The 26,207-nt window shown below is 37.3% G+C and overlaps 1 protein-coding gene across 3 annotated transcripts in view; it reads left to right on the top strand.

Moving 5' to 3' along the window:
* The window catches only part of AHR (aryl hydrocarbon receptor), a 52,856-nt gene extending 33,999 nt beyond the window's left edge, over window positions 1-18,857 (top strand). For all 3 annotated transcript variants that reach the window (XM_012450691.2, XM_012450690.2, XM_012450692.2), the window contains exons 7-11: window positions 707-909; window positions 1,499-1,608; window positions 2,266-2,407; window positions 12,014-13,262; window positions 15,944-18,857. In XM_012450691.2, the coding sequence (XP_012306114.1) occupies window positions 707-909; window positions 1,499-1,608; window positions 2,266-2,407; window positions 12,014-13,262; window positions 15,944-16,087 (1,848 nt within the window). In that variant the 3' untranslated portion in view covers window positions 16,088-18,857. The remainder of the gene's footprint in view (window positions 1-706; window positions 910-1,498; window positions 1,609-2,265; window positions 2,408-12,013; window positions 13,263-15,943) is intronic.
* Window positions 18,858-26,207: the final 7,350 nt, after the last annotated feature.

The following is a 26,207-nucleotide window of genomic DNA, read 5'->3' as shown; positions in this document are numbered from 1 at the left end:
TAAGTGACATGTGACTGTATGTCTGAGGTGCAATATCTATTTGCAAGAGGGTCTTCTCCTCCTCGTGCTGCCGTTATTTTGATGTTAGAATCATCCCTTGGACTGATTGATACTGTTTTAACCAAATAAATACATCATGTTCATGTTTAAATCACCTTTGTTTTCCCTGTCCTCGTTCTTCCATATCTTTGCTCAGTAGAGCTCTGCATTCTCTATATGTTTTCACGATGATTCATTTTAGTGTTTTAATAAAATTATATTTTGTCTCTATAGAAAACATTACTCTGAACTATGCAGTATGCTATGAGCTGTGATATAGTTCATGTGTGCTTGAAAATGAGTGTTTACTTTAGGACTTTATCACCATTCAGAGTATATTGATTGTCTGATGTGCAAGGAGCTGTGTGAGGTGAAAATGGTAGGTTAATGGCAAGCTCAGAAAATGATACAGGTATTCATGTTATGACCGTTAGAAACAAGGAGTGCTTCACTTATCCCTTTACAATATTTCTCATACTACTCTTTGGGATAGTTTTAATGAGGTTCCCATGGAGAGAGGAGTGAAAGAAAGTAACTGTTCTCAGTTTCAGGAACATTTATGGAATTATCAAGAACCCTAGAGGCAGCCATAATGGAGCCTTTTTAAAAGGTACTATTTTATATTGTTAATTTTATTGAACTTTTTTTGCTTTTTTGTTTTTTTAAGGCAATGAATTTCCAAGGGAGGTTAAAGTATCTTCATGGACAAAAAAAGAAAGGGAAAGATGGCTCCATACTTCCACCGCAGTTGGCTTTGTTTGCAATAGCTACTCCACTTCAGCCACCATCCATACTTGAAATCCGGACCAAGAATTTTATCTTTAGAACTAAACACAAACTAGACTTCACACCTATTGGTTGTGATGCCAAGTAAGTGAGACTTTTTCACTTCTATTTTATTGGATGTACATTATGTTTCAGTAAGTCTCTCTTAGCATGTAAAACCCACAGTAGAGACTGTATGTGATATTGTTTATTGTTAGATTGGCTATTCTTTCAGTATAGCCTTTTAAAGTAAAATAATTTCATCAGGCTCACAAATCATCCTTTTAATTTTTTTTGCTATACTTGTCTCAAGTGATAATGTTCTTAGATATTAGTAAAATTTGTTCTTCTGATGACATTTATTGTTGGTTTCTTTTACATTTTTAAATGGCACAAATGTTATTAAAGATTTTCTCTTACCCATACATCTGCTCTATTAGATTCATTTTTAGCTTACTGATTTCCATGGTTTTATTCAGGAAAAGAAAGTAGGCTGAAACTGAAATTTGCAGCCATAAGCAAAGAAGAGCGGTTTGTATAGGTGTGTTTAATTTCGCATCTGCTTACTCATGTGAAATTCTAACTGTGAACTAACACATTTGGCAGAAACTAGTGTAAAAACAATGAATTTATCTTGGTTATTTCATTTATGTTAAATCTAAATTCATTCTTATTTTACGTTTATTTTAAACAGAGGAAAAATTGTTTTAGGATATACTGAAGCAGAGCTTTGCACAAGAGGATCAGGATATCAGTTTCTTCATGCTGCTGACATGCTTTACTGTGCTGAGTCCCATATCCGGAGTAAGTCGTAGTTCCTTATGAACACGTCAGAATAAAAGCATATGCTGTAGTACGTGTTTCAAATTATGTAATGTAACGTGTTTAAGTAAACTGTATGGGTAAACTTCTACTTAGTAACATATCATTATGATTAACCAGGGTTACACTCTGTTCATGGTCTACACCTGCCACCCAGAAATGCTGTGGTGTACTGACTGAAAAACGACCATTGTGGCCCGTGAAATTTTGCTTGGGAGTTCTTCAGTTACATCATTATCAATTCATAAATCTATGTTAATATTTTAACAGTAATAGTGTTAATAATTCTACTTAATTATAAAGTATCAGGCTGTAGGAAAACATTCCCTATTTAAAACAAAAATGTTTTAATCTTTTTTCCCCAGTTTCTACTCTCTCTATACTTTCCTGTGTTACTAGAATTGTCTAGTACATAATCTTTCCTTTAACATTTAAAATAATAAATTTAGTCTGAAATGGGGAAAAAAACAACTCCAAAAAACTATTTCTGTGCCTTATAATACTTTGTGTTTAAAACTTACTGTCTTTGGGAATAAAGGAAATACATCCAGAACTATGTCACAAGAGCTTTGTTTTTAGGAATATCTTTCAATATATTGATTTAGAGTTTCATAATGTAATGTTTAAATTTTATTTTAGTGATTAAGACTGGAGAAAGTGGCATGATAGTTTTCCGACTTCTGACAAAAAGTAATCGATGGGCATGGGTCCAGTCTAATGCACGCTTGCTTTATAAAAACGGAAGACCGGATTATATCATTGCAACTCAGAGGCCGCTAACGTAAGTACAAAGAATGTTTTCTGTTTTTGTTACCAGTGTTGTTCTCATAAGTCCTCTTATGTGAAAGCATAAAAGTAATTCAATCAGAATTTAGTCTGGAAATAAAAATTGAAAAGTTAACGTAATTCGTCTAGTAAGAAGAGCACAGGTGAGAGACATTGAGAAGATAGAATTGACAAACTTTATTGATCACCTACCTGTGCAGAGCTACAGAAAGAATATTAAAAGAACACTCTGGGGTTTTATCCTGAGCATATGAAAAGCTAATGTCATTGGTAATATAAAAGAAAAATATAACAATGCTTTTTTTAGATATGTTCTCTAAATACAGCAGTGATTTTAAGAGTTTCTTGTATATGCTGCAGATGAGTCTTTGGTCAAATATTTGTATTGCAAATGTTTTCTCCCACTCTGGAGAATTGACTTTTGTCTGTGGCTTGAAGTAAGGATTAAGATTGACTCCCCCCAGCCCTCATATGTGTACCCAATTGACTAGTAACATTGAAAAGATGCTTTACTGAAAAGGTCATCGTTTCCCCACTGCACTGTATTTTCATCAGGGGATTTTGTCTGTTGTTCTCTCTCTGGATTCTGTTGCCCTGTTAATAGCCCCATTGATGTAGTTGTCTGTTTTGTACCAGCATGACACTGTCTGATTCTGTCTTTATAAATTTTGATGTGTGTTCATTTTGTTTGCTTTGCCTTTTTTTGGTTGTTGTTCAGGATTGCCTTGGCTCTTTTTTGCCCTTTATAATTCCATATACATTTTAGAAAGCAGTTGTCTGAAAATCTGTTGAGATTTTGAGTGGGATTACATTGAAACTGTAGATCATTTGGGGAGAATTAACATCTTTTTTCTTTTTCTGACATCTTTTAATAATCACTTTGGATAAATGAATGAATTTGATTTTACAGTGATCTGTGATCCTATTTTAATCAGGTGTTTTAAATTTTTGATACACTTAATAGTCTTCCCAAGATCAAATTTCATATTCTAAATTAAGTGTTTTTTTTTTTTTTACCTCAAATTAGCTTTTTGACATTCAACAAAAGGGCCCTTGGAAGTCCGAGAGAGACATATTAGTCTTATTTGGTATGTTAAATTATACAGGAGACATTGTCAAATAAAAAATGTTTAATCTTCTTTGAGTTATATGTATATAAATGTATTTTTTAAATTTAAAAATTAAAAAAATGGTGACGAGGTTTTACTATGTTGCCCAGGCTGGTTTGAACTGCTGGGCTCAAGCGATCCTCCCACCTCAGCCTCCCAAAGTGCTGACATTACAGGTATGGACCAGTGCACCCAGCCTAAATGTACTATTTAACGTTTGTTTAACATTACATGAGGTTTTTTTTTTTATTGCATTTTAGGTTATGGGGTACATGTGAAGAACATGCAAGATTGTTGCATAGGTGCATGTGTGGCAGTGTGATTTGCTGCCTTCCTCCCCTTTACCTATATCTGGCATTTCTCCCCATGCTATCTCTCCCCACTCCCCACCCACCGGTATCCCTCCCCTATTTCCCCCCAATAGACCCCAGTGTGTAGTGTTCCCCTCCCTGTGTCCATGTGTTCTCATGGTTCAACACTTGCCTATGAGTGAGAACATGCAGTGTTTGATTTTCTGCTCTTGTGTCAGTTTGCTGAGAATGATGGTTTTCAGGTTCATCCATGTCCCTACAAAGGATGTGAACTCATCATTTTTGATGGCTGCATAATATTCCATGGTGTATATGTGCCACATTTTCCCTGTCCAGTCTATCACTGATGGGCATTTGGGTTGGTTCCAGGTCTTTGCTATTGTAAACTCTGCTGCAATGAATATTCGTGTGCATGTGTCCTTATAGTAGAACGATTTATAATCCTTTGGATATATACCCAGTAATGGGATTGCTGGGTCAAATGGAACTTCTTTTTCTAGGTGTTTGAGGAATCGCCACACTGCCTTCTACAATGGTTGAACTAATTTACACTCCCACCAACAGTGTAAAAGTGTTCCTATTTCTCCACGTCCTCTCCAGCATCTGGAGAATGATCGCCATTCTAACTGGCATGAGATGGTATCTCAATGTAGTTTTGATTTGCATTTCTCTAATGACCAGTGATGTTGAGCATTTTTTCATATGTTTGTTGGCCTCATGTATGTCTTCTTTTGTAAAGTGTCTGTTCATATCCTTCGCCCACTTTTGAATGGGCTCGTTTGTTTTTTTCTTGTAAATCTGTTTTAGTTCTTTGTAAATTCTGGATATCAGCCCTTTGTCAGATGGGTAAACAGCAAAAATTTTTTCCCATTCTGTTGGTTGCCAATTCACTCTAATAACTGTTTTTTTACCGTGCAGAACCTGTGGAGTTTGATTAGGTTCCATTTGTCTATTTTGGCTTTTGTTGCCAACGCTTTTGGTGTTTTGGTCATGAAGTCCTTGCCTACGCCTATGTCCTGAATGGTTTTGCCTAGATTTTCTTCTAGGGTTTTTATGGTGTTAGGTCTTATGTTTAAGTCTTTAATCCATCTGGAGTTAATTTTAGTGTAAGGTGTCAGGAAGGGATCCAGTTTCTGCTTTCTGCACATGGCTAGCCAGTTTTCCCAACAACATTTATTGAACAGGGAATCCTTTCCCCATTGCTTGTTTTTGTCAGGTTTGTGAAAAATCGGATGGTTGTAGATATGTTGTGTTGCCTCCGAGGCCTCTGTTCTGTTCCATTGGTCTATATCTCTGATTTGGTCCCAGTACCATGCTGTTTTGATTACTATAGGCTTGTAGTATCGTTTGAAGTCCTTAGAATTGACTTGGCTATGCGGGCTCTCTTTTGGTTCCATATGAAGTTTAAGGTGGTTTTTTCCAGTTCTGTGAAGAAGGTCATTGGTAGCTTGATGGGGATAGCATTGAATCTGTAAATTACTTTGGGCAGTATGGCCATTTCCACGATATTGATTCTTCCTAACCATGAACATGGAATGTTTCTCCATCTGTTTGTGTCCTCTCTTATTTCGTTGAGCAGTGGTTTGTAGTTCTCCTTGAAGAGGTCCTTTACGTTCCTTGTTAGTTGTATTCCTAGGTATTTTATTCTCTTTGTAGCAATTGTGCATGGCAGTTCATTCTTGATTTGGCTCTCTTTAAGTCTGTTATTGGTGTATAGCAATGCTTGTGATTTCTGCACATTGATTTTTGTATCCTGAGACTTTGCTGAAGTAGCTTATCAGTTTCAGGAGATTTTGGGCTGAGATGATGGGGTCTTCTAGATATACAATCATGTCGTCTGCAAATAGAGACAGTTTGACTTCCTCCTTTCCTATTTGAATACCCTTTATTTCTTTTTCTTGCCTGATTGCTCTGGCTAGAACTTCCAGTACTATATTGAATAGGAGTGGTGAGAGAGGGCATTCTTGTCTAGTGCCAGATTTCAAAGGGAATGCTTCCAGTTTTTGCCCATTCAGTATGATATTGGCTGTTGGTTTGTTGTAAATAGCTTTTATTATTTTGAGATACGTTCCATCAATACCTAGTTTATTGAGGGTTTTTAGCATAAAGGGCTGTTGAATTTTGTCAAAGGCCTTCTCTGCATCAATTGAGATAATCATGAGGTTTTTGTCTTTGGTTCTGTTTATGTGGTGAATTACATTTATAGACTTGCATATGTTGAATCAGCCTTGCAACCCCGGGATGAATCCTACTTGATCTTGGTGGATAAGCTTTTTGATGTGCTGTTGCAATCAGCTTGCCAGTATTTTTATTGAAGATTTTTGCATATATGTTCATCATGGATATTGGCCTATAGTTTTCTTTTCTTGTTGAGTCTCTGCTGGGTTTTGGTATCAGGATGATGTTGGTCTCCTAAAATGATTTGGGAAGGAGTCCCTCTTTTTGGATTATTTGGAATAGTTTCAGGAGGAATGGTACCAGCTCCTCTTTGTATGTCTGGTAGAATTTGGCTGTGAAGCCATCTGGGCCTGGGCTTTTTTTGGGTGGTAGGCTGTTAATTGCTGCCTCAACTTCAGACCGGTCTATTCAGGGTTTCGACCTCTTCCTGGTTTAGGCTTGGGAGGAGGCAAGTGTCCAGGAATTTATCCATTTCTTTCAGGTTTACTAGTTTATGTGCATAAAGTTGTTTGTAATAATCTCTGATGATGGTTTGAATTTCTGTGGAATCTGTGGTGATATCCCCTTTATCGTTTTTTATTGCATATATTTGGTTATTATCTCTTTTCTTTTTTATTAATCTGACTAGTGGTCTGTCTATTTTGTTGATCTTTTTGAAAAACCAGCTCCTGGATTTATTGATTTTTTGAAGGGTTTTTTGTGTCTCTATCTCCTTCAGTTCTGCTCTGATCTTAGTTATTTCTTATCTTCTGCTAGGTTTTGAGTTTTTTTGATCTTGCTCCTCTAGCTCTTTCAATTTTGACGATGGGGTGTCAATTTTAGATCTCTCCTTTCTTCTCATGTGGGCACTTATTGCTATATATTTTCCTCTAGAGACTGCTTTAAATGTGTTCCAGAGATTCTGGTATGTGGTGTCTTCATTCTCATTGTTTTCGAAGAACATCTTTATTTCTGCCTTCATTTCATTGTTTATCCAGTCAACATTCAAGAGCTAGTTGTTCAGTTTCCATGAAGCTGTGCAGTTCTGGGTTGGTTTCTGAATTCTGAGTTCTAACTTGATTGCACTGTGGTCTGAGAGACTGTTTGTTATGATTTCCGTTCTTTTGCATTTGCTGAGGAGTGATTTACTTCCAATTATGTGGTCAATTTTAGAGTAGGTGTGATGTGGTGCTGAGAAGAATGTATATTCTGTGGATTTGGGGTGGAGAGTTCTGTAAATGTGTATTAGGTTTGCTTGTTCCAGGTCTGAGTTCAAGTCCTGGATATCCTTGTTAATTTTCTGTCTCGTTAATCTGTCTAATATTGACAATGGGGTGTTAAAGTCTCCCACTATCATTGTGTGAGAATCTAAGTCTCTTTGTAAGTCATTAAGAACTTGCCTTATGTATCTGGGTGCTCCTGTATTGGGTGCGTATATATTTAGGATCGTTAGCTCTTCTTGTTGCATTGATCCTTTTACCATTATGTAATGTCCTTCTTTGTCTCTTTTGATCTTTGTTGCATTAAAGTCTATTTTATTAGAGATGAGAATTGCAACTCCTGCTATTTTTTGGTCTCCATTTGCTTGGTAAATCTTCCTCCATCCCTTTATTTTGAGCCTTTGTGTATCCTTGCAAGTGAGATGGGTTTCCTGGATAAAGCACATCAATGGGTTTTGGCTTTTTATCCAATTTGCCAGTCTGTGTCTTTTGATTGGGGCATTTAATCCATTTACATTTAGGGTTAATATTGTTATGTGTGAATTTGATCCTGCCATTTTGATGCTAGCTGGCTGTTTTGCCCATTAGTTGATGCAGATTCTTCATTGTGTTGATGCTCTTTACCATTTGGTGTGTTTTTGGAGTAGCTGGTACTGGTTGTTCCTTTCTATGTTTAGTGCCTCTTTCAGGAGCTCTTGTAAAGCAGACCTGGTGGTGATGAAATCTCTGAGTACTTGCTTGTTCGCAAAGGATTTTATTTTTCCTTCACTTATGAAGCTTAGTTGGGCTGGATATGAAATTCTGGGTTGAAAGTTCTTTTCTTTAAGGAGGTTGAATATTGGCCCCCACTCTCTTCTGGCATGTAGGGTTTCTGCTGAGAGGTCTGCTGTGAGTCTGATGGGCTTCCCTTTGTGGGTAATCCGACCTTTCTCTCTGGCTGCCCTTAGCATTTTCTCCTTCATTTCAACCCTGGTGAATCTGACGATTATGTGCCTTGGGGTAGGTCTTCTTGAGGAATATCTTTGTGGTGTTCTCTGTATTTCCTGGACTTGAATATTGGCCTGCCTTGCTAGGTTGGGGAAGTTTTCCTGGATAATATCCTGAAGAGTATTTTCCAACTTGGATTCATTCTCTTCGTCACATTCAGGTACACCTATCAAACATAGATTAGGTCTTTTCACATAGTCCCATACTTCTTGTTGACTTTGTTCATTCCTTTTTACCGTGTTTTCTCTAATCTTGCCTTCTCATTTTATTTCATTGAGTTGATCTTTGACCTCTGATATCCTTTCTTCTGCTTGGTGAATTCGGCTGTTGAAACTTGTGCATGCTTCGCAAAGTTCTCGTGTTGTGTTTTTCAGCTCCATCAATTCACTTATATTCCTCTCTAAGTTGTCCATTCTCGTTAGCATTTCGTCAAATCTTTTTTTAAGGTTCTTAGTTTCTTTGCATTGGGTTAGAACATGTTCTTTTAGCTCACAGAAGTTCCTTATTACCCACCTTCTGAAGCCTGATTCTGTCATTTCATCACACTCATTCTCCATCCAGCCTTGTTCCTTTGCTGATGAGGAGTTGTGATTCTTTGTAGGATGAGAGGTGTTCTGGTTTCGGGTGTTTTCATCCTTTTTGCGCTGGTTTCTTCCCATCTTTGTGGATTTATCCACCTCTCGTCTTTGTAGTTGCTGACTTTCAGATTGGGTCTCTGAGTGGACATCCTGTTTGTTGTTGATGAAGTTATTTCTGTTTCTTAGTTTTCCTTTTAACTGTCTGGCCTCTCTGCTGTAGGACTGCTGAGGTCCACTCCAGGCCCTGCTTGCCTGGGGATCACCTGCAACAGCTGCTGAACAGTAAGGGTTGCTACCAGTTTCTTCTTCTGCTTTGTCCCAGAAGGATACCCGCCAAATGTCAGTCTGAGCTCTCCTTTATGAGGTGACTCTTTGGATATACGGGGGTCAGGGAGCTGCTTGAGGAGACAGTCTGTCCTTTATAGTCGCTCAAGTGCTGAGCTGTGAGCTCTGTTTTTCATTCAGATCTGCTGGGCAGCACGCGTTTAAGTCTGCTGCAGCAAAGCTCATAAACCCCTTTTTTTCTCCCAGGTGCTCTGTCCCAGGGAATTAGGGCTTTATTTATGAGTTTCCATTGTGCTGCTGCCTTTTTTTTCAGGACTGCCCTGTCCAGCAAGGAGGCAGCCTAGTCACTGTCTGCCTGCAGAGGCTTTGCTGAGCTGCTGTGGGCTCCACCCAGCTGCTGTGTGAACTTCCCTGCAGTCCTGTTTATACGGGTGTAGTTAGAATTGCCCCAGCGATGCCGGCCCACCTTGGTAATGGCAGACTTTCTCTGTAATGGTGGGTTGCCTCGGCAACGGCGGGCTGCCTCGGTAATGGCGGACGCCCCTCCCCCACAGAGCTGGACTGTCCCAGGTTCAGCTGTGCTTGCTGTGAAACTCTCAACCCAGAGCGTTTCCAATTACTGGGGTTTTTTTTCTTGTGCTGGTGGGACCAGCCGAGCCTGATTACCTGGCTTCCTGCCTCAGAGCTTTTTTTTTTAGTGGAACAGTCGATTCTCTCCCAGGCGTTCCAGTCGCCTGTTGAAAAGGCACTGGGATCTGTGTGATTTCCCGTGCGGTGACCCACTGGGCCAGCTGAAACAGTGGCGCTGAAATTCGTAGTGCTTTTTTGCCCTGGAATCTCCTGGCCTGGCTCCCTGTTTCAGTCCCTTTTTAATCAGATGAATGGGCAACTCTGCCTTCCCACAGCTCCAATCGTCAGCTAAAAGGGTACCCAGACCAGTGTATTTTGTATGGAGAACCCCTGCACCGGGGCACCGGCGAAACAGCCGCGCCAGCCAAAACAGCCATGCTGGCGACCTGTGGGGCTCCTCCTCCTGGGAATCTCTTGGTCTGTGGGCAATAAAAATCCGTCTGGAACTGTGGCATCCACTCACCCTCTGCGCTTTCACTGGGAGCTGCAATCCTGAGCTTCTCCTAATCAGCCATCTTGGATCTTCTTCTACATTGAATTAACATCTTTTTACTACTGAGTCTTTGAACCCATGAACATGGTGAATGTGTATGTTTGTAAGTACCCATGGAAGTACAGGCGTATGTGTGTACATATGTATATGAGTGCAGAGGTATGTGTGTACCTCTACAAATTTGTCCCTTCTCCCTTGATCAATGTTTCTAGAAGGCCGTTTTTTAGATTAGATTTTATTAGTCTTTATTAAGATCCAACTTTTGGTTGATTGATTTTTTTTCTACTTTACACATTTGTTTGTCATTTTAATTATGTCTGCTCATTATTATTTTCTTCCTTCTACCTTCTTTGGGTATAAAATACAATTTTTTCTAACTTTTAAAAGTAGATAAACATTATCTCAGTTTCCCTTTAAGTACAGCACTTAAACCACAACCCTCATCTTTTGCTGTCTTATTTTTATTATTTAATTGAAAATACTGGCTAATTGTCTTTTCATTTGATTTTTATTAGTGAATTATTTATAAATATGGTGTTACTCTACTTTTTAATGTTTGGGGATTTTTCTAGTTGCCTTTTTGTGATAGACTTTTATCTTAATTCCATTGTAGTCAGAAAACATTCTCTGAGTGGACTTCAGGTTTTTTGAAATTTGTGGTCACTTATTTTATAATCTAACACATGGTCTGTGTTGGTAAAATATCCCATGTAATCTTGTGAAGAATACATGTTCTGTCTTTTGGGAGTATGGTGTTATTTTTATATCTCAGAAGGCTAGTTTGTTAATCATGTTCGTATTTCTATACATTTGTTGATATTTTGTGTGTTTCTGTTATAAGACATGTTGTTTTCATTTATTACTAATGAGGGAGGGGATCTTTTAACATCTTTCTAGGACATTTTTCTTTTTTGAATTAGAAGTTTGTATTATCATTTGCCTGTTTTTCTTGAGTTGTTTGCCTCTCTCTTAGACTCTATTGGAGCTTTTTACCTATTATAGATATGAAATTTTATACATATATGAAATTATAAATACATTATATATGTTAAAAATATTTTCTTTATGCCTTAAGAATTCTCTTGCAAAAATACAAACACTTTAATTAATACTAAATAGTTTTCATATTACCAATTATGCCAATAATGTCTTTATAGCTTCTGGGTTAGAGAGGTTAGTTTTTTCAGATTCTTAAATTTCTAATTCATAAGTTTTTAAATTTTGTTTTGAGATGGGATCTTACTGTATCACCTAGGCTGGAATGCAGTGGCACAAATGTGGCTCGTTAGGGTTAGGGTTAGGGTTAACCTCCAGGCTCAGGCAATCCTCCTGCCTCAGCTTCACCAGTAGCCAATACTGTAGGCATGTGCCACCATGCCCAGCTAACTTTTATTATTTTGCAGAGGTAGGGGTCTCGCCATGTTGCCCAGGTTGGTCCCAAAATCTTGGGCTCAACGAATCACACACATCAGCCTCCCAAAGTGCTGCAATTACAGGCATGCACCACCACACCTGGCCCCTAATTCTTGTAGTCTATTTTTATGTGTAGATCTTTATTCCACACAAATTTATTTTTTCTACAGAATGTCAGGTAGGGATATACCTGACCATGCAATTAACTAAGTTATTTTTTAAAAATGAAATTATTTAAATATGCTTGTCTGAAAAACAATTTTATGGCAGTACTCATGAGAATAATTGAGGTGAAAATAAAATATGTCCCCTTCTGAATTCAATTATGTATTTTGTTTGTTTTTCTTTTTTTAATTATTTTTATTTTGAAATGTTTATGAAATAATTTTTATTAAGACTTTTTTATACACAATTTTAGAGATGAGGAAGGAAATGAGCATTTACGAAAACGAAATACGAAGTTGCCTTTTATGTTTACCACTGGAGAAGCTGTATTGTATGAGGTAACCAACCCTTTTCCTGCCATAATGGATCCCTTACCACTAAGGACTAAAAATGGCACGAGTGGAAAAGATTCTGCTACCAAATCAGCTCAAAACAAGGAGTCTCTCAATCCTAGTTCCCTCCTGGCTGCCATGATGCAACAAGATGAGTCTATTTATCTCTATCCTGCTTCAAGTACTTCATATACTGCACCTTTTGAAAACAATTTTTTTAACGAATCTATGAGTGAATGCAGAAATTGGCAAGATAATACTGCATCAATGGGAAATGATACTAACCTGAAACATGAGCACATTGACCAGCCTCAGGATGTAAACTCATTTGCTGGAGGTCACCCAGGGCTCTTTCAAGATAGTAAAAACACTGACTTATACAGCATTATGAAAAACCTAGGCATTGATCTCGAAGACATCAAACACATGCAGAATGAAAAATTTTTCAGAAATGATTTTTCTGGTGAGGTTGACTTCAGAGACATTGACTTAACAGATGAAATCCTGACATATATCCAAGATTCTTTAAATAAGTCTGCGTTCGTACCTTCAGATTACCAACAGCAACAGTCCCTGGCCCTGAACTCAAGCTGTATGGTACAGGAACACCTGCAGCTAGAACAACAGCAGCAGCAACAGCATCACCAGAAGCAAGTAGTAGTGGAGCCACAGCAACAACTGTGTCAGAAAATGAAGCACATGCAAGTTAATGGCATGTTTGCAAACTGGAACTCTAACCAATTCGTGCCTTTCAGTTGTCCTCAGCAAGACCTCCAACAGTATAATGTCTTTTCAGATGTACATGGGATCAGTCAAGAGTTTCCCTACAAATCTGAGATTGATCCTATGCCTTATACACAGAACTTTATTTCCTGTAATCAGTCTGTATTACCGCAACATTCCAAATATACAGAGCTGGACTATCCTATGGGGAGTTTTGAACCATCCCCATACCCCACTACTTCTAGTTTAGAAGAATTTGTCACTTGTTTACAAGTTCCTGAAAACCACAACCATGGATTAAATCCAGAGTCAGCCATAGTAACCCCTCAGACATGTTATGCCGGGTCTGTGTCGATGTATCAGTGCCAGCCAGAACCTCAGCACACTCATGTGGGTCAGATGCAGTACAGTCCAGTACTGCCAGGTCAACAGGCATTTTTAAACAAGGTAAGGGTGTTATCAAACTGAATAAATCTTTCAGTGATTCTTGTCACCTTATAAATAGACATGTTACACATTTTTTATGTCAGCTGATTTTAATCTATTACCTACAGCATTCATGGAGACAGCATTTTTCATTATATCTGTGACTACCTTTTTTTTTTCATAAGCCTGTAGTTTTCCCAGTATGTTACTAATACATCACTCACCTGAGTCATGAGGGAGAAGGGTATCAAGGGCTAAAGCAACAAATGTTTCCTTAATGTAACATGACCAAAATTACCAGGTGAAATTAGTTTTTGAAAGTATTACGTTTAAAATGGTAATTTGGTTTCTTCTTTCTGGATTCTTTAAAAATTATATGGCTTTTAAAAAATTCAAACTTTAAAAACATATTGCAATTTTTAAGAATAGTTTCTTCCAGGCTCTATTTTTTTATATGTGTTTGAAATTGAGTTAGACTCAAATGTAAGTGTGCTTTCTTACAATGCCTGTGTCCTAGATTATATCCCTGGAATTAAGTCCTAGGCACCTCCATGTTCTCTAGCTATTCCTCACATTATCTGCCCTATCCTCATTTTATCCTTTAAGGCAGAATTGCTTTGTTTCTTTTCTGGCTTTCTTAAAAGAGGTAACTCAGCTGGCTTTCTGTCAGGGAAATCAAGCTTGACAGTGTATTTTTGTTGTTTAAATGTGTCATCAGAATCCTTCTAGCAGTGAGCACACTTTAAATCTAAAAATGATCACTTAACTAAAATAAGGTAACATAGTGTTAATAGCTGCTGTCTCTGGCCACTGAGGAACACGTCATGTTTGCATTTATCCATTTCCTTTAGAAAATACTGAGTTCATTTTAGAGTATATTTAAGTTTAGTTTTAAAGAATATTTTGACTAAAATTAAGTTTCTTGACCCCTGTTTACTCTATATTCGAGTATAATAATTAAAAGTATGACCTGAATCTTTATGCTTAATTGTATTTTCTGGCTTTTTTCATACATTATGTTTGTCTGATTTTTCATACATTTTGTCTGTCATATTTTGTTTATGAGCTTTTTAATAGAAAAGGATGGTGAAGATTTTTCTTCTTACATCCTTCAATTATATAAAAAACTACTCAATAATTGAATAATATTCAGTTATAGACAATCTTACAAAATTGCTATGAAAGTATATTTTACTCTTGAATAATTGTATAGAAGTTAATTCTGTAAAATTGCGTTTTGAATAAGGAGTTGCATTAGTACCCCCTAAGTTCTTTGCAGTGTTTTCCCCTCACTACTTTGTATTGCTTCTTTGTGAATAACCACATAATTCTGTAGAACTACATATGCTCCAGAGTAGATGTCACAGAGCTAAGACACTCAGTATTGAGCCACTGAGTAGCTGTTGCACACTTGAAATGTGGCTAGTCCAAATTGAGATGTGCTGTGTGAAATACACATTGGATTTTGAAGACCTGGCTTGAAAAAAGAATGGAAACTATCTCATCTTTTATTATTGATTTTCATGTTGAAATGATTAATTTTTTCAGTAGCCACATTAAAAAAAGTAAAAAGAAACAGGTAAAATTAACTTTAGTAATGTATTTTGTTTAATCTACTGCAGTCAAAAACTTAAGTTCTGTATGTGGCTCACATTATATTTCTATTGGATGACACTGCTCTGTACAGTATGTTTAAAGAGAATGGCTGACATGAATTGTGTTATGAGTAATGAGAAAAATTCACTTAAAACTCACCATTATCTGAACAAGTACTGTTAACTTTTTATTTAAAGAATTTACAGAGTTGCCATTCATTAAAGATCAGGTTATATGATTCTTACTATAGATTTTATTTGTTTTGGAGGATCTGTGAAGTAATCAGTATTTTGGTTACTGAAGCCCAATGCTACCTAAGGTTTAGAAAGGTAGATTTTATTTGAAGCAATTAAGGATATAATTTTAATCTGTTTTAACATTTCCAGAACATACACTAACTAAAATATCAAGGCTCTATAATCTATAAAACTCCACAGGGTTATGCATCTTCGTATCCTTCCTTTATTTTTTTTTTTCTTTCTTTTTTTCTACTTGCAGTTACAGAAACCAGATTCATTGCAGTATAAGAAAACAAGGGCATTTTCTTTTGGTAACTTGATTCTGTAATTAGAACTATGCTTTCAGTAGTATTCATTAATTAAAAGTATATTATGAATAAGATACTGGTTAAGGAAATCATACCTGTGGTGTAATATTTTAAGAATATTTAGAAAATCAGAAGCTGCCTTTTTTGGAAAAGTTTTGCATTCCAGTGTAAGATTCCTGAATATAACCAATTCATTGACACCTACAACTTGAAACCTGTTCAACTATAATTCCTGACTGATGCTCTTTGACTCATCAGTTCCTATCTGATCCAAAGGCAGTCTGAAATGAGGCAGCTGTATCACGCATCTGTACCATGTTCAAAATTTCCTGTCAAATTAATGAAAAAAAAAACAGGTTATAAATGCAGCTAATACATAATGTGCTCTCAGTTATGTCTTCACTGTATGAAAGATTTAACATTTAGTAGCAGTAAAGGAACTTGAAGTTCACAACTCTCAGGGGTAAGATTTTAAAAATACATGTTAATATGTTATTTAATGGCTTAATCTACTTGGAAGACCCATTCCAGTAAGTTGCATCACTATTTTTGTTTTCAGTTTCAGAATGGAGTTTTAAATGAAACATATCCAGCTGAATTAAGTAACATAAATAACACTCAGACTACCACACATCTTCCGCCACTTCATCGTCCGTCAGAAGCCACACCTTTTCCTGATTTGACATCAAGTGGATTCCTGTAATTCCAAGCCCAATATTGACCCTGGTTTTTGGATTAAATTAGTTTGTAAAGGATTGTGGAATAATACAGCTGTCACTGTTGGACGTTAGCAAGTTCACATGGAGGCATTGATGCATGCTCTTCACGATTCTTCCAAACAAATTTTAATTTGTGTTTTTAGAAAAGGAATTTTCAAAATGATATCAAAATTACATATACTATAGTCATTAGTGTAGAAAGTGTGCTGCCACAGAGTAGTGAGATAATATCTACATTTCACATTATTCTGAGCATCACAAAATATGCAAAACTTATTCAGGGAAACTTTAAGGCTCTTCTAAATTAGAAAACATTCTCTATTTGAATTATTTCTGTCAGAATAAAAATAAAATACTTTGAGTTTTGAACTTCTGGTTTCTTACTAGTTCTCCAAATACAAAGTTACAGAACTAAACTCATTTTTCCTATCATTTTAGCCTCTACTTTTATCTTAGATGTTAAAATAAATGATTTGGTGCTTTTTATAAAAAGATAATCTCAGTGCTCTCCTCCTTCACTGTTCATCTAAGTGCCTCACACTTTTTTCTACCTATAACACTGTAGGATGTATATTTTATATAAAGTATTCTTTTTCTTTTTTTAATTATTTTCTGTGCACAAATATTATTTGTATTTCCTAAATCCAACCATTTTATTAATTCAGGCATGTTTTAACTGTCCTGCTCCCCTACTTACTTCAGGTAAAGGGCAAATAATGATTGAAAAAATAATTATTTATTGCATAATTTAGTTGTATCTAGACTATAAATGTTGCTATGTGCCTTATGTTGAAAAAATTTAAAAGTAAAATGTCTTTCCAAATTATTTCTTAATTATTATATAATAGCACTTAAATTCTTCAACAGTGTTTTCAGAAGAAATAAATATACCACTATTTATCTTTATTGAAATTTCCATGATGATAGTTGAATGTTGCAATGTGAAAAATCTGCTGTTAACTGCAACCATGTTTATTAAATTGCAAGAAGTTTTATTTCTAGCTTTTTAATTCTATTAAAGCACCCATTTCAATGTGTATAAATTGTCTTTAAAAACTGTTTTAGGTCTATAATCCTTGATAATATATTGTGTTGACTTTATAAATTTCGCTTCCTAGAACAGTGGAAACTATTTGTTTTTCTCATATTTGAGGAGTGTTAAGATTGCAAGTAGCAACGTTTGGTGCGAAGTATTGTAATGAGTGAATTGAATGGTGCATTGTATAGATAGAATGAACAAAATTATTTGTAAGATATATGCAGTTTTTCATTTTAAAAAGTCCATACCTTATATGGACTTAAATAATTTGTTGGGTCTTTACATCCTTTATCAATGTCTCTTTCTAAGAAATCAAGTAATAAATCCAACTGCTTTAACATAGTTCCTTTACGTTCAAACGTTAGGTTGTTTTTAATGATATAATGATCTTCACTACCAATAGGCAATTTAATCATCCTACCAACTTTACTGTCCTGAAATGGTTTAAAAGAAAAAATGCCACCATTTTTTTATTCTTTTCTTCTTCTTCTTTTTTTGGGGGGGGAGGAGGGGGGGAAACAGAGTCTCACTCTGCCTCCCAGACTGGAGTGTAGTGGTGCAATCTCGACTCACTGCAACCTCCACCTCTTGGGTTCAAGTGATTCTGCTGCCTCAGACTCCCGAGTTGCTGGGATTACAGGCATGTGCCACCATGCCTAGCTAATTTTTGTATTTTTAGTGGAAACGGGGTTTCACTATGTTGGCCAGGCTGGTCTCAAACTCCTGGCCTCAGGTGATCCTCCTGCCTCAGCCTCCCAAAGTTCTGGGATTACAGGCGTGAGCCACTGCACCCGGCTGTTCTTTTCTTTAGATATGAGTGCTGAAGAGCTTAGACACATTTTGTGTGTATTATTTTACAATCTGATGGAATTCCAAACTGAGATGTATTAAAATACAATTTTCATTTATTTTACTTTTTTTTAGTAAATTATTGTATTTAAAAGTGGCTTCAGACAAAATCTCTGTCTGTTCTATGTATTTTCAGTCAAAATTTTAAATCTGCATAATCAACTTGTGTTAAAAAAAATTTGTCTGAAACATTTCATAATTTGTTTCCAGCATGAGATATCTAAGGATTTAGACCAGTGGTCTAGATTCATACTCGGTTTTTACATTTAAACCTTTTAAGTCTTCTATAAACCATTTTTGTTACTCTCTTCCACAAGTTATTGGACATATCGTTAAGTGGAAAAATAGGCTCTTTAATTGTGAATATGATGACTAATCAGTTATACAGTTATAAAATTAAAAGTTTTAAAAGCAATATTGTATATTTTTATCTATATAAAATAACTAAAATGTATCTAAGAATAAAACCACATTAAACCAAATACATCTTTGTCTGTATTGATAAGTGCCAAAGGAAGGATGCTTAGTGCACTGCCACACTGAGGGATTTATTTCTAGATGATATGCACATCTAAGAATGTGGATGTGTCTAATTTAGTCTTTTCCTATACCAGGTTTTTCTTACAGTACCTGAGGACTTACTAGTATTCTAGTGTATTATGAAGCTTTCAATCATTACTATGCACAAACTAGTGTTTTTCAGTGTTAATAAATTTTAGGTAAATGCTTTCATGGCTTTTTTGCTTCAAAATGTTACTGCTTACATATGCCATGCATAGAGTTTTGCTTAAAGTATGATTTATAATATCCTTATTATCAAAGTTGTATACAATAATATATATGTAATAAAATAAATATGAATAACATGTTTTAATGTAAATTCTTTCTGGTTCACCTAAAGGAAATTATGTCTTATAGTATTATAACTAGTTTAGATGAGGGCAATCTATAATACTTAGAGATGTCAGTAATCCATAAACTTCTTACACAGTTTTTCCTCCCAATGTTTGACCTTTATCTGGATATAAAAAACACTTTTAGTAGCTTTATAAATTAAAATGCTTCTGAAATGGACTTTTTCTTTAAGCCCTGTGTTATCAGTGTAGTAGTATTTGTATCAGATTAAAATCCAAAATTCCATTTTAATAAATAATATTTTAAGAATATTTCTGAAGAAATTTGAAATAACCCTTGTTAGCTTTTTTGTGCTTAGTTTAGAAAAACCATTGCCCAAATTTTGTCTGTTTAATAAGTATAAATGATACAGAAGCCTTTGGCTTTAAATTTGTAAGTGTTGAATATCATGAAAAATTCTGCAATTAGAATTGATTGAAGAAAAATTCCTGAGAAAACGTTTTCATTCTCATGACAGTTATTTTTCTATTAGTTTTTGTATTTGTTCTTTACAATTAGGTATTTTTCTCAAGCAGATTGTAAGTTAGCATCATACTTAATTCTGAACATTTTAGAGTAATCCTGAGTCTTTAAGAGTTACATAAAATACTTAGTTTTAACTATCTGAAAATAATCAAGTAAAAATCCAGATTCCCTGAGTGCATCTCTGATGATTTCTGTCACCATGAATGATTAGCTTGTCTAATTTCACCAGCTCTACCAAACACCAACCCAGGGATGTTGGTCACTGACATGAGTGGGTGGCACCTCTCTAACGTCTTTCACTGTCTGCAGATGACCTTGCTTCCGTTTTTACTAATAAAATTGAGGGTATCATCCTAGGTCTGTCTGTACCTTCACCTCAGCAATTCCTCTATGCTTGGTCTCTTAGACTTACATCCAGTGTGTGAGGAGGAGAGGTCCCTGGATTCCAGGGTTGGCCCAGGTCTTTCTCGTTGTCATGCGTGTAACTTCCTCCAGTGTGTGAGGAGGAGAGGCCCCTGGATTCCAGGGTTGGCCCAGGGTCTTTCTCGTTCTCATGCGTGTAACTTCCTCCAGTGTGTGAGGAGGAGAGGTCCCTGGATTCCAGGGTTGGCCCAGGGTCTTTCTCGTTGTCATGCATGTAACTTCCTCCAGTGTGTGAGGAGGAGAGGTCCCTGGATTCCAGGGTTGGCCCAGGTTCTTTCTCGTTCTCATGCGTGTAACTTCCTCCAGTGTGTGAGGAGGAGAGGTCCCTGGATTCCAGGGTTGGCCCAGGGTCTTTCTCGTTTTCATGCATGTAACTTCCTCCAGTGTGTGAGGAGGAGAGGTTCTTGGATTCCAGGGTTGGCCCAGGGTCTTTCTCGTTCTCATGCGTGTAACTTCGATGCTTCCCCTCTCCGAGGCTCTCCTTCTCCATAGGATTCCCTGTGTGTAGGTCCTCCTCCATTTTGGACAAAAATTACATGATCTTCCTCTTTTTTTGTCCAATAAATTACTTCTTTACCTCCTTCCTGTGTAACAATTTTGATCTGAAACCTGCTTTTGTTTTCCATCCTTCTATTATACTGCGTTGTTGCAGTTCACTAAACTTACCACAGGCTCGTGATCTATGGCCCTGCAACCAAATTGATTACACTTTGAATGAACTTTTTTCTTGCATGACATTAGTTGTCCTATAAGCTCTTATTATCCCTCCTTTTTCCTTTGTTAACCACTCTTTCCTCTTCCCGCCTGGCAGCAGGCTTAGTCCTGACCATCTGTGGCTCTTTCTATACTTACTATCTAAGAAGAAGTGATTCGGTGCCTCACCTCTGATGGACATTTGTGGAGCAATTCTGTCCCTTAGAGAGCAGCATAGCATAGCCAACCTAAACACGTCGACTCTGCAGTCAGACTACTAGGTATAAATCGTGGCTTCCTCACAAATAAGGTATGTCATTGGGAAGACTTCTTACTTTCTCTGAGCCTAAGTTTCCTTTTCTATAAAATAAGGCTAACAGTACCTGCCTCACTGGGTTGTTGGAGGATTCAGTGATTTATATAAAATCACTTAGCTGCCCTTAGCCAAAACTGGAATAATTTGAGCAACTAAGTAAGTGATGATAGCACTGGATTACAACCCAAAGAAAAGTAAATATCCACGAATCCATCGTGATACAAATAGATGGGGGAGAAGGAGCACATCTTTCCTATAGGAGAATCCCAAATAATACTGCTAGCTGCTATGCCCTCTAATGTGTGAGCTTAGTTCTCTCGAAGTGTGAGCTGGACTTACTGACTTGCTTTCAAGAAATAGAGTACAGAGAAGAAAATCGCTTTACAGTGTTGAAATCATGCAAGCACTACTTTAACCAGGTGATCAAGGTTAGTGTCACCAGTGAAAAGTCATGTTGATATAACATGTATTACCTGATATACTTTGAGAAGTGTATGTCTCAAAGTTCCCTGATTTTCTTAAACCCATGTAACCTCAGTCTAATTATGAGAAAACATCAAACCCGAATTCAGTGACATTTCACAAAATTTTTGAGGCAATTTTTTTAAAGTGTCACTGTCACAGAAAGAGACTGAATAATGGTCACAGAGCAGAGAAGCCTAAGGAGACATGATGACTGGATTTAATGTGGTATCTTGAATTGCATCCTTCATACAAAAAGGGCATTACTGGGGGTCTGCAGAACTCAAAGTCTGGTTAATAGTACCGTGTGACAGTTAATTTTTAGTTTTGACCAATGTACCATGGTTATATAAGACATCAGAGGAAACTTGCTGAAGAGAATAAGGGAACTTTTGACCTTTCTGTAAATCTAAAATCCCACAGTTTTTTTAATTACTTTTGTATAAAAATAGTTTTTTATTGCCACATAGTGCTTATGTCTCTCATTGCTCTTTTCCTGTATCTTCACAATCTCTTCTCATTTGGAGGTAAAGCTATACATTGACATCAATCCTCGTTAACTACTGATTTGATGAATATCTGGGTTTTTAACCTCCTAAAACGTTCATTTCCTCCTTGATCTCCTGACGTCATCCTTATCAATGGCCTTTATAGCTTTGTTCTCAAAGCTTCTGCACATCAACTATAATAACCTATTTTTCTGTTCCAGCTAAGTAGAGCCACACCTCAGAATCTGAGCATTTGTAACTGCCTTACCTCTGTCAACTTCGTATCTCCTTTTCCAATCCTTTCTTCCTATTCAACCAGCTCTGCGCCCTCCTTGTGCTCCTTGAGTATACATTGTTCTTTCACAGTCCATCAGTCTGGACCTCAGTTTCAGAATTTCAGAATTATATTTGCTTATATACCATGTATACTCACTTACTAGTAACTGCTGATCCAGTCCATGGCCCTGGCCAAAACAGTTTTCCTGATATGCAGTCGTGTTAGAGAAAGTCACAACACAGAAATAATTGGCTTCACCACAGAGGCTTATGTCAGTGGCTGAGAATGACAATTGCCTATAGAGATAGCTTCCTTTCCTTAGTAAGAGAACCCTGACTTCTCACTGGTTACACTGAGGAAATAAAAGCCTACATTTTCCAGCCTCCTTCATAGACAGGTGTAGCTAACATAACGTCTGCCCAAATATATGAAAGCAAAAATGTTACATAATACTTCTATGAAGGCTGCTTAAAGGGACTTAATGCAACTAAAATAGCCGTTTTTGCCTTTCTGCTTTTCCTCTTTGTACCAACACGTGTATCTAGAGACCCACTAGCTACTTTGAACCATGATGACAGAAGCCATCGACTAGGATGGTGAAGAAAAAAATGGAATGAGCCAGGTTTCTCATGGCTCGTAACTTAAATAGTCAATCCCTGGTCTGCCTACTACCACTGCACTTCCTGTACATAAGAGACAAACACAGTCTCTGCCCCACCACCACCCCTAGGTATTTTCATCCTCTCACTCTAGAATGACATTGAAATTGAAGACAGTCTGACATGATCTTCAGTTTTTTACGTTTTGCCTTTTGTATTTCTTTCCATCAACTATCTCCTCAGATTCTCCTTACCTCGACTTTTTGTTGCATCTTCAGCCATAAAATACATGAGCTTTTCCTTTTTTTTCTAAAATATGTTCTTATTACAGTTTTCCTCTTCTATAATGGCAGAATATCTCCAGTTTTTATATTTTTATTTTTTAATTGATACATATAGATACAAGTATTTTCAGGGTCGATGTAACAATTTGGTGCATTCATATAATCAAATCAGGATAATTGAGATATCCATCATATCAAATATTTATCTGCTTTTCATGCTAGGAAGATCCAAATTGTTCTCTTCTAGCTATTTTGAAATGTATAACAGTGCTAACTATATTCACCCTACTGATCTATCAAACACCAGGTCTTCTAACCCTCGTCTAAAAGGGAAAGACAACTACCACTAGTTCTTTCTTTCTTTTTTAAATTGCTACACATTTGAAAGAGCAGTTGGTCAAGACTTGACTGTACTTCCTTACCAATCTCTGTTTCTTAAACTTTCACAGTACGAATTTATTCCCAGTTTTCTAGGTACAAATGGTCTATTAAGTCAAGAAATCTTCATTCCTTGAGACTTTCTTACCTTGGCTTCTGTAACATTGGATGCTCCTTTTTTTCTGATTTCTGATTTACTTTTGTTCCTTTTTCATTAATTCTTGGAAATTGTTAGTATAATCGTTATATATACGTATTATTGCACTTTAGGTTCTGGGGTACATGGGCAGAACATGCAGGATTGTTGCATAGGTACATACATGGCAATGTGGTTTGCATCCCTGTCACCCATATCTGGCATTTCTCCTCATGTTATCCTTCCCCAACCTCCCTACCCCTGCTGTCCCTCCCCTATTCCCCACCAACAGACCCCAGTGTGTGATGCTCCCCTCCCTGTGTCCATGTGTTCTCATTGTTCAACACCCGCTTATGAGTGAGAACATGTGGTGTTTGATTTTCTGTTCTTGTGTCAGTTTGCTGACAATGATGTTTTCCAGATTCATTCAAATCCCTACAAAGGACACGAACTCATTGTTTTTTATGGCTGCATAGTATTCCATGGTGTATATGTGCTACATTTTCCCTGTCCAGTCTATCATTGATGGGCATTTGGGTTTGTTTCAGGTCTTTGCTATTGTAAACAGTGCCACAATGAACATATATGTGCATGTGTCTTTATAATAGAATGATTTATAATCTTTTGGTTATATACCCAGTAATGGGATTGCTGGGTCAAATGGAATTTTCTATTTCTAGAACCTTGAGGAATCTCCACACTGTCTTCCACAATGGTTAAACTAATTTACATTCCCACCAACAGTGTAAAATTCCTATTTCTCCACATCCTTTCCAGCATCTGTTATCTCCAGATTTGTTAATGATTGCCATTCTAACTGGGGTGAGATGGTATCTCAATGTGGTTTTGATTTGCATTTCTCTAATGACCAGTGATGATGAGCATTTTTTTCATGTTTGTTGGCCTCATATATGTCTTCTTTTGAAAAGTGTCTGTTCATGTCCTTCGCCCACTTTTGAATAGGTTTGTTTGTTTTTTTCTTGTAAATCTGTTTCAGTTATTTGTAGAGTCTGGATATTAGCCCTTTGTCCAATGGGTAGATTGCAAAAAATTTTTCCCATTCTGTTGGTTGGCAGTTCACTCTAATGATTGTTTCTTTTGCTGTACAGAAGCTCTGGAGTTTAATTAAATCCCATTTGTCTCTTTTGGCTTTTGTTGCCAATGCTTTTGGTGTTTTGGTCATGAAGTCCTTGCCTATGTCTGTGTCCTGAATGGTTTTGCCTAGGTTTTCTTCTAGGGTTTTTATGGTGTTAGGTCTTATGTTTAAGTCTTTAATCCATATGGAGTTAATTATAGTGTAAGGTGTCAGGTCAGGAAAGGGTCCAGTTTCTGCTTTCAGCACATGGCTAGCCAGTTTTCCCAACACCATTTATTAAACAGGGAATCCTTTCCCCATTGCTTGTTTTTGTCAGCTTTGTCAAAGATCAGATGGTTGTAGATGTGTAGAGCTTCCTCCGAGGCCTCTGTTCGTTCCATTGGTCTATATGTCTGTTTTGGTACCAGTACCCTGCTGTTTTGATTACTGTAGCCTTATAGTATACTTTGAAGTCAGGTAGTGTGATGCCTCCAGCTTTGTTCTTTTTGCTTAGGATTGTCTTGGCTATGTAGGCTCTCTTTTGGTTCCATATGAAGTTTAAGGTGGTTTTTTCCAGTTCTGTGAAGAGGGTCCTAGGTAGCTTGATGGGGATAGCATTGAATCTGTAAATTACTTTGGGCAGTATGGCCATTTTCACAATACTGATTCTTCCTAACTATGAGCATGCAATATTTTTCCATATGTTTGTGTCTTATTTCCTTGAGCAGTGGTTTGTTGTTCTCCTTGAATAGGTCCTTTACTTTCTTTGTTTTAAGATGCAATTATTAGACTAAAGAGGCCTGCCCCAGACTGCACCGTGACCCTGACTGCACTTCCAACTCTCACTTGAAAAGCAAAACTGCCTCCATTAGGTGAACTGCCCTTCTCTCCTAGTATGTGACCTTTAAGATATCAAAACTTTCTGGATAAAGTTGGCCCCAATAGCTCTCCTGTGCTGTTGAGTTTAGGCTTAAAAACCCACCCTAGGCACAGCCCTGTCCTGCCTCGGGTTTCCACCCCCAGCTACAGCCCCCCCACCACCGTCTTCGGCAGATCCACAGACCCTGGGAGGTCAGTTTCTGACACTACTCCCTCCATCTCCAGCAAATTTCTCAGTGGGAGAGGAGTGGAAAGATAATCTTCCCTTGGAGTTCTACCACCCCTGGCCAAACTGTTCTCTGAAGTCCTGCTGTCAGGCCATTTATCTGACATTGGCTGCTGCTTCTCCTCTTTCCTTCTCTGCCTCTCCAATCTGTTCTCCTACCAGTGAAGCTTGGGGTTTTTATGGGTACAGGGTAGGGGTGGGGTGGGTGGGGCAGGCCAAGGTGGTTCTGGAAAGGGCAGCATTCAGGTGGGAAAGCAAGGATGTGAAGTTCTCATTTAGGGCTGCGGCTTAAGGCTTGAGGCTGGAACTCTAGCCAGGGACCCCACCCTTTTCTACTCATACTAATGAGGCAACAGGCTAAGAAAATTCATCCTCCTTCGGCCAGGTATAGTGGCTCATGCCTGTAATTCTAGCACTTTGGGAGGCCTAGGCAGGCGGATCACCTGAGATCAGGAGTTCTAGAGCAGCCTGACCAATGTGGAGAAACCAACATGTCTCTACTAAAAATACAAAAATTAGCCAGGCATGACAGCACATGCCTGTAATCCCAGCTACTTGGGAGGCCGAGGCAGGAGAATCGCTTGAACCTGGGAGGCAGAG

Source organism: Aotus nancymaae, unplaced genomic scaffold (assembly GCF_030222135.1).
Source record: "Aotus nancymaae isolate 86718 unplaced genomic scaffold, 86718_ANA_hifiasm-v0.15.2.pri h1tg000025l, whole genome shotgun sequence".
NCBI lineage: Eukaryota > Metazoa > Chordata > Mammalia > Primates > Aotidae > Aotus > Aotus nancymaae.
The sequence above is the reverse complement of the archived record's forward strand: the minus strand, read 5'-3'. Positions and strand labels throughout refer to the sequence as shown.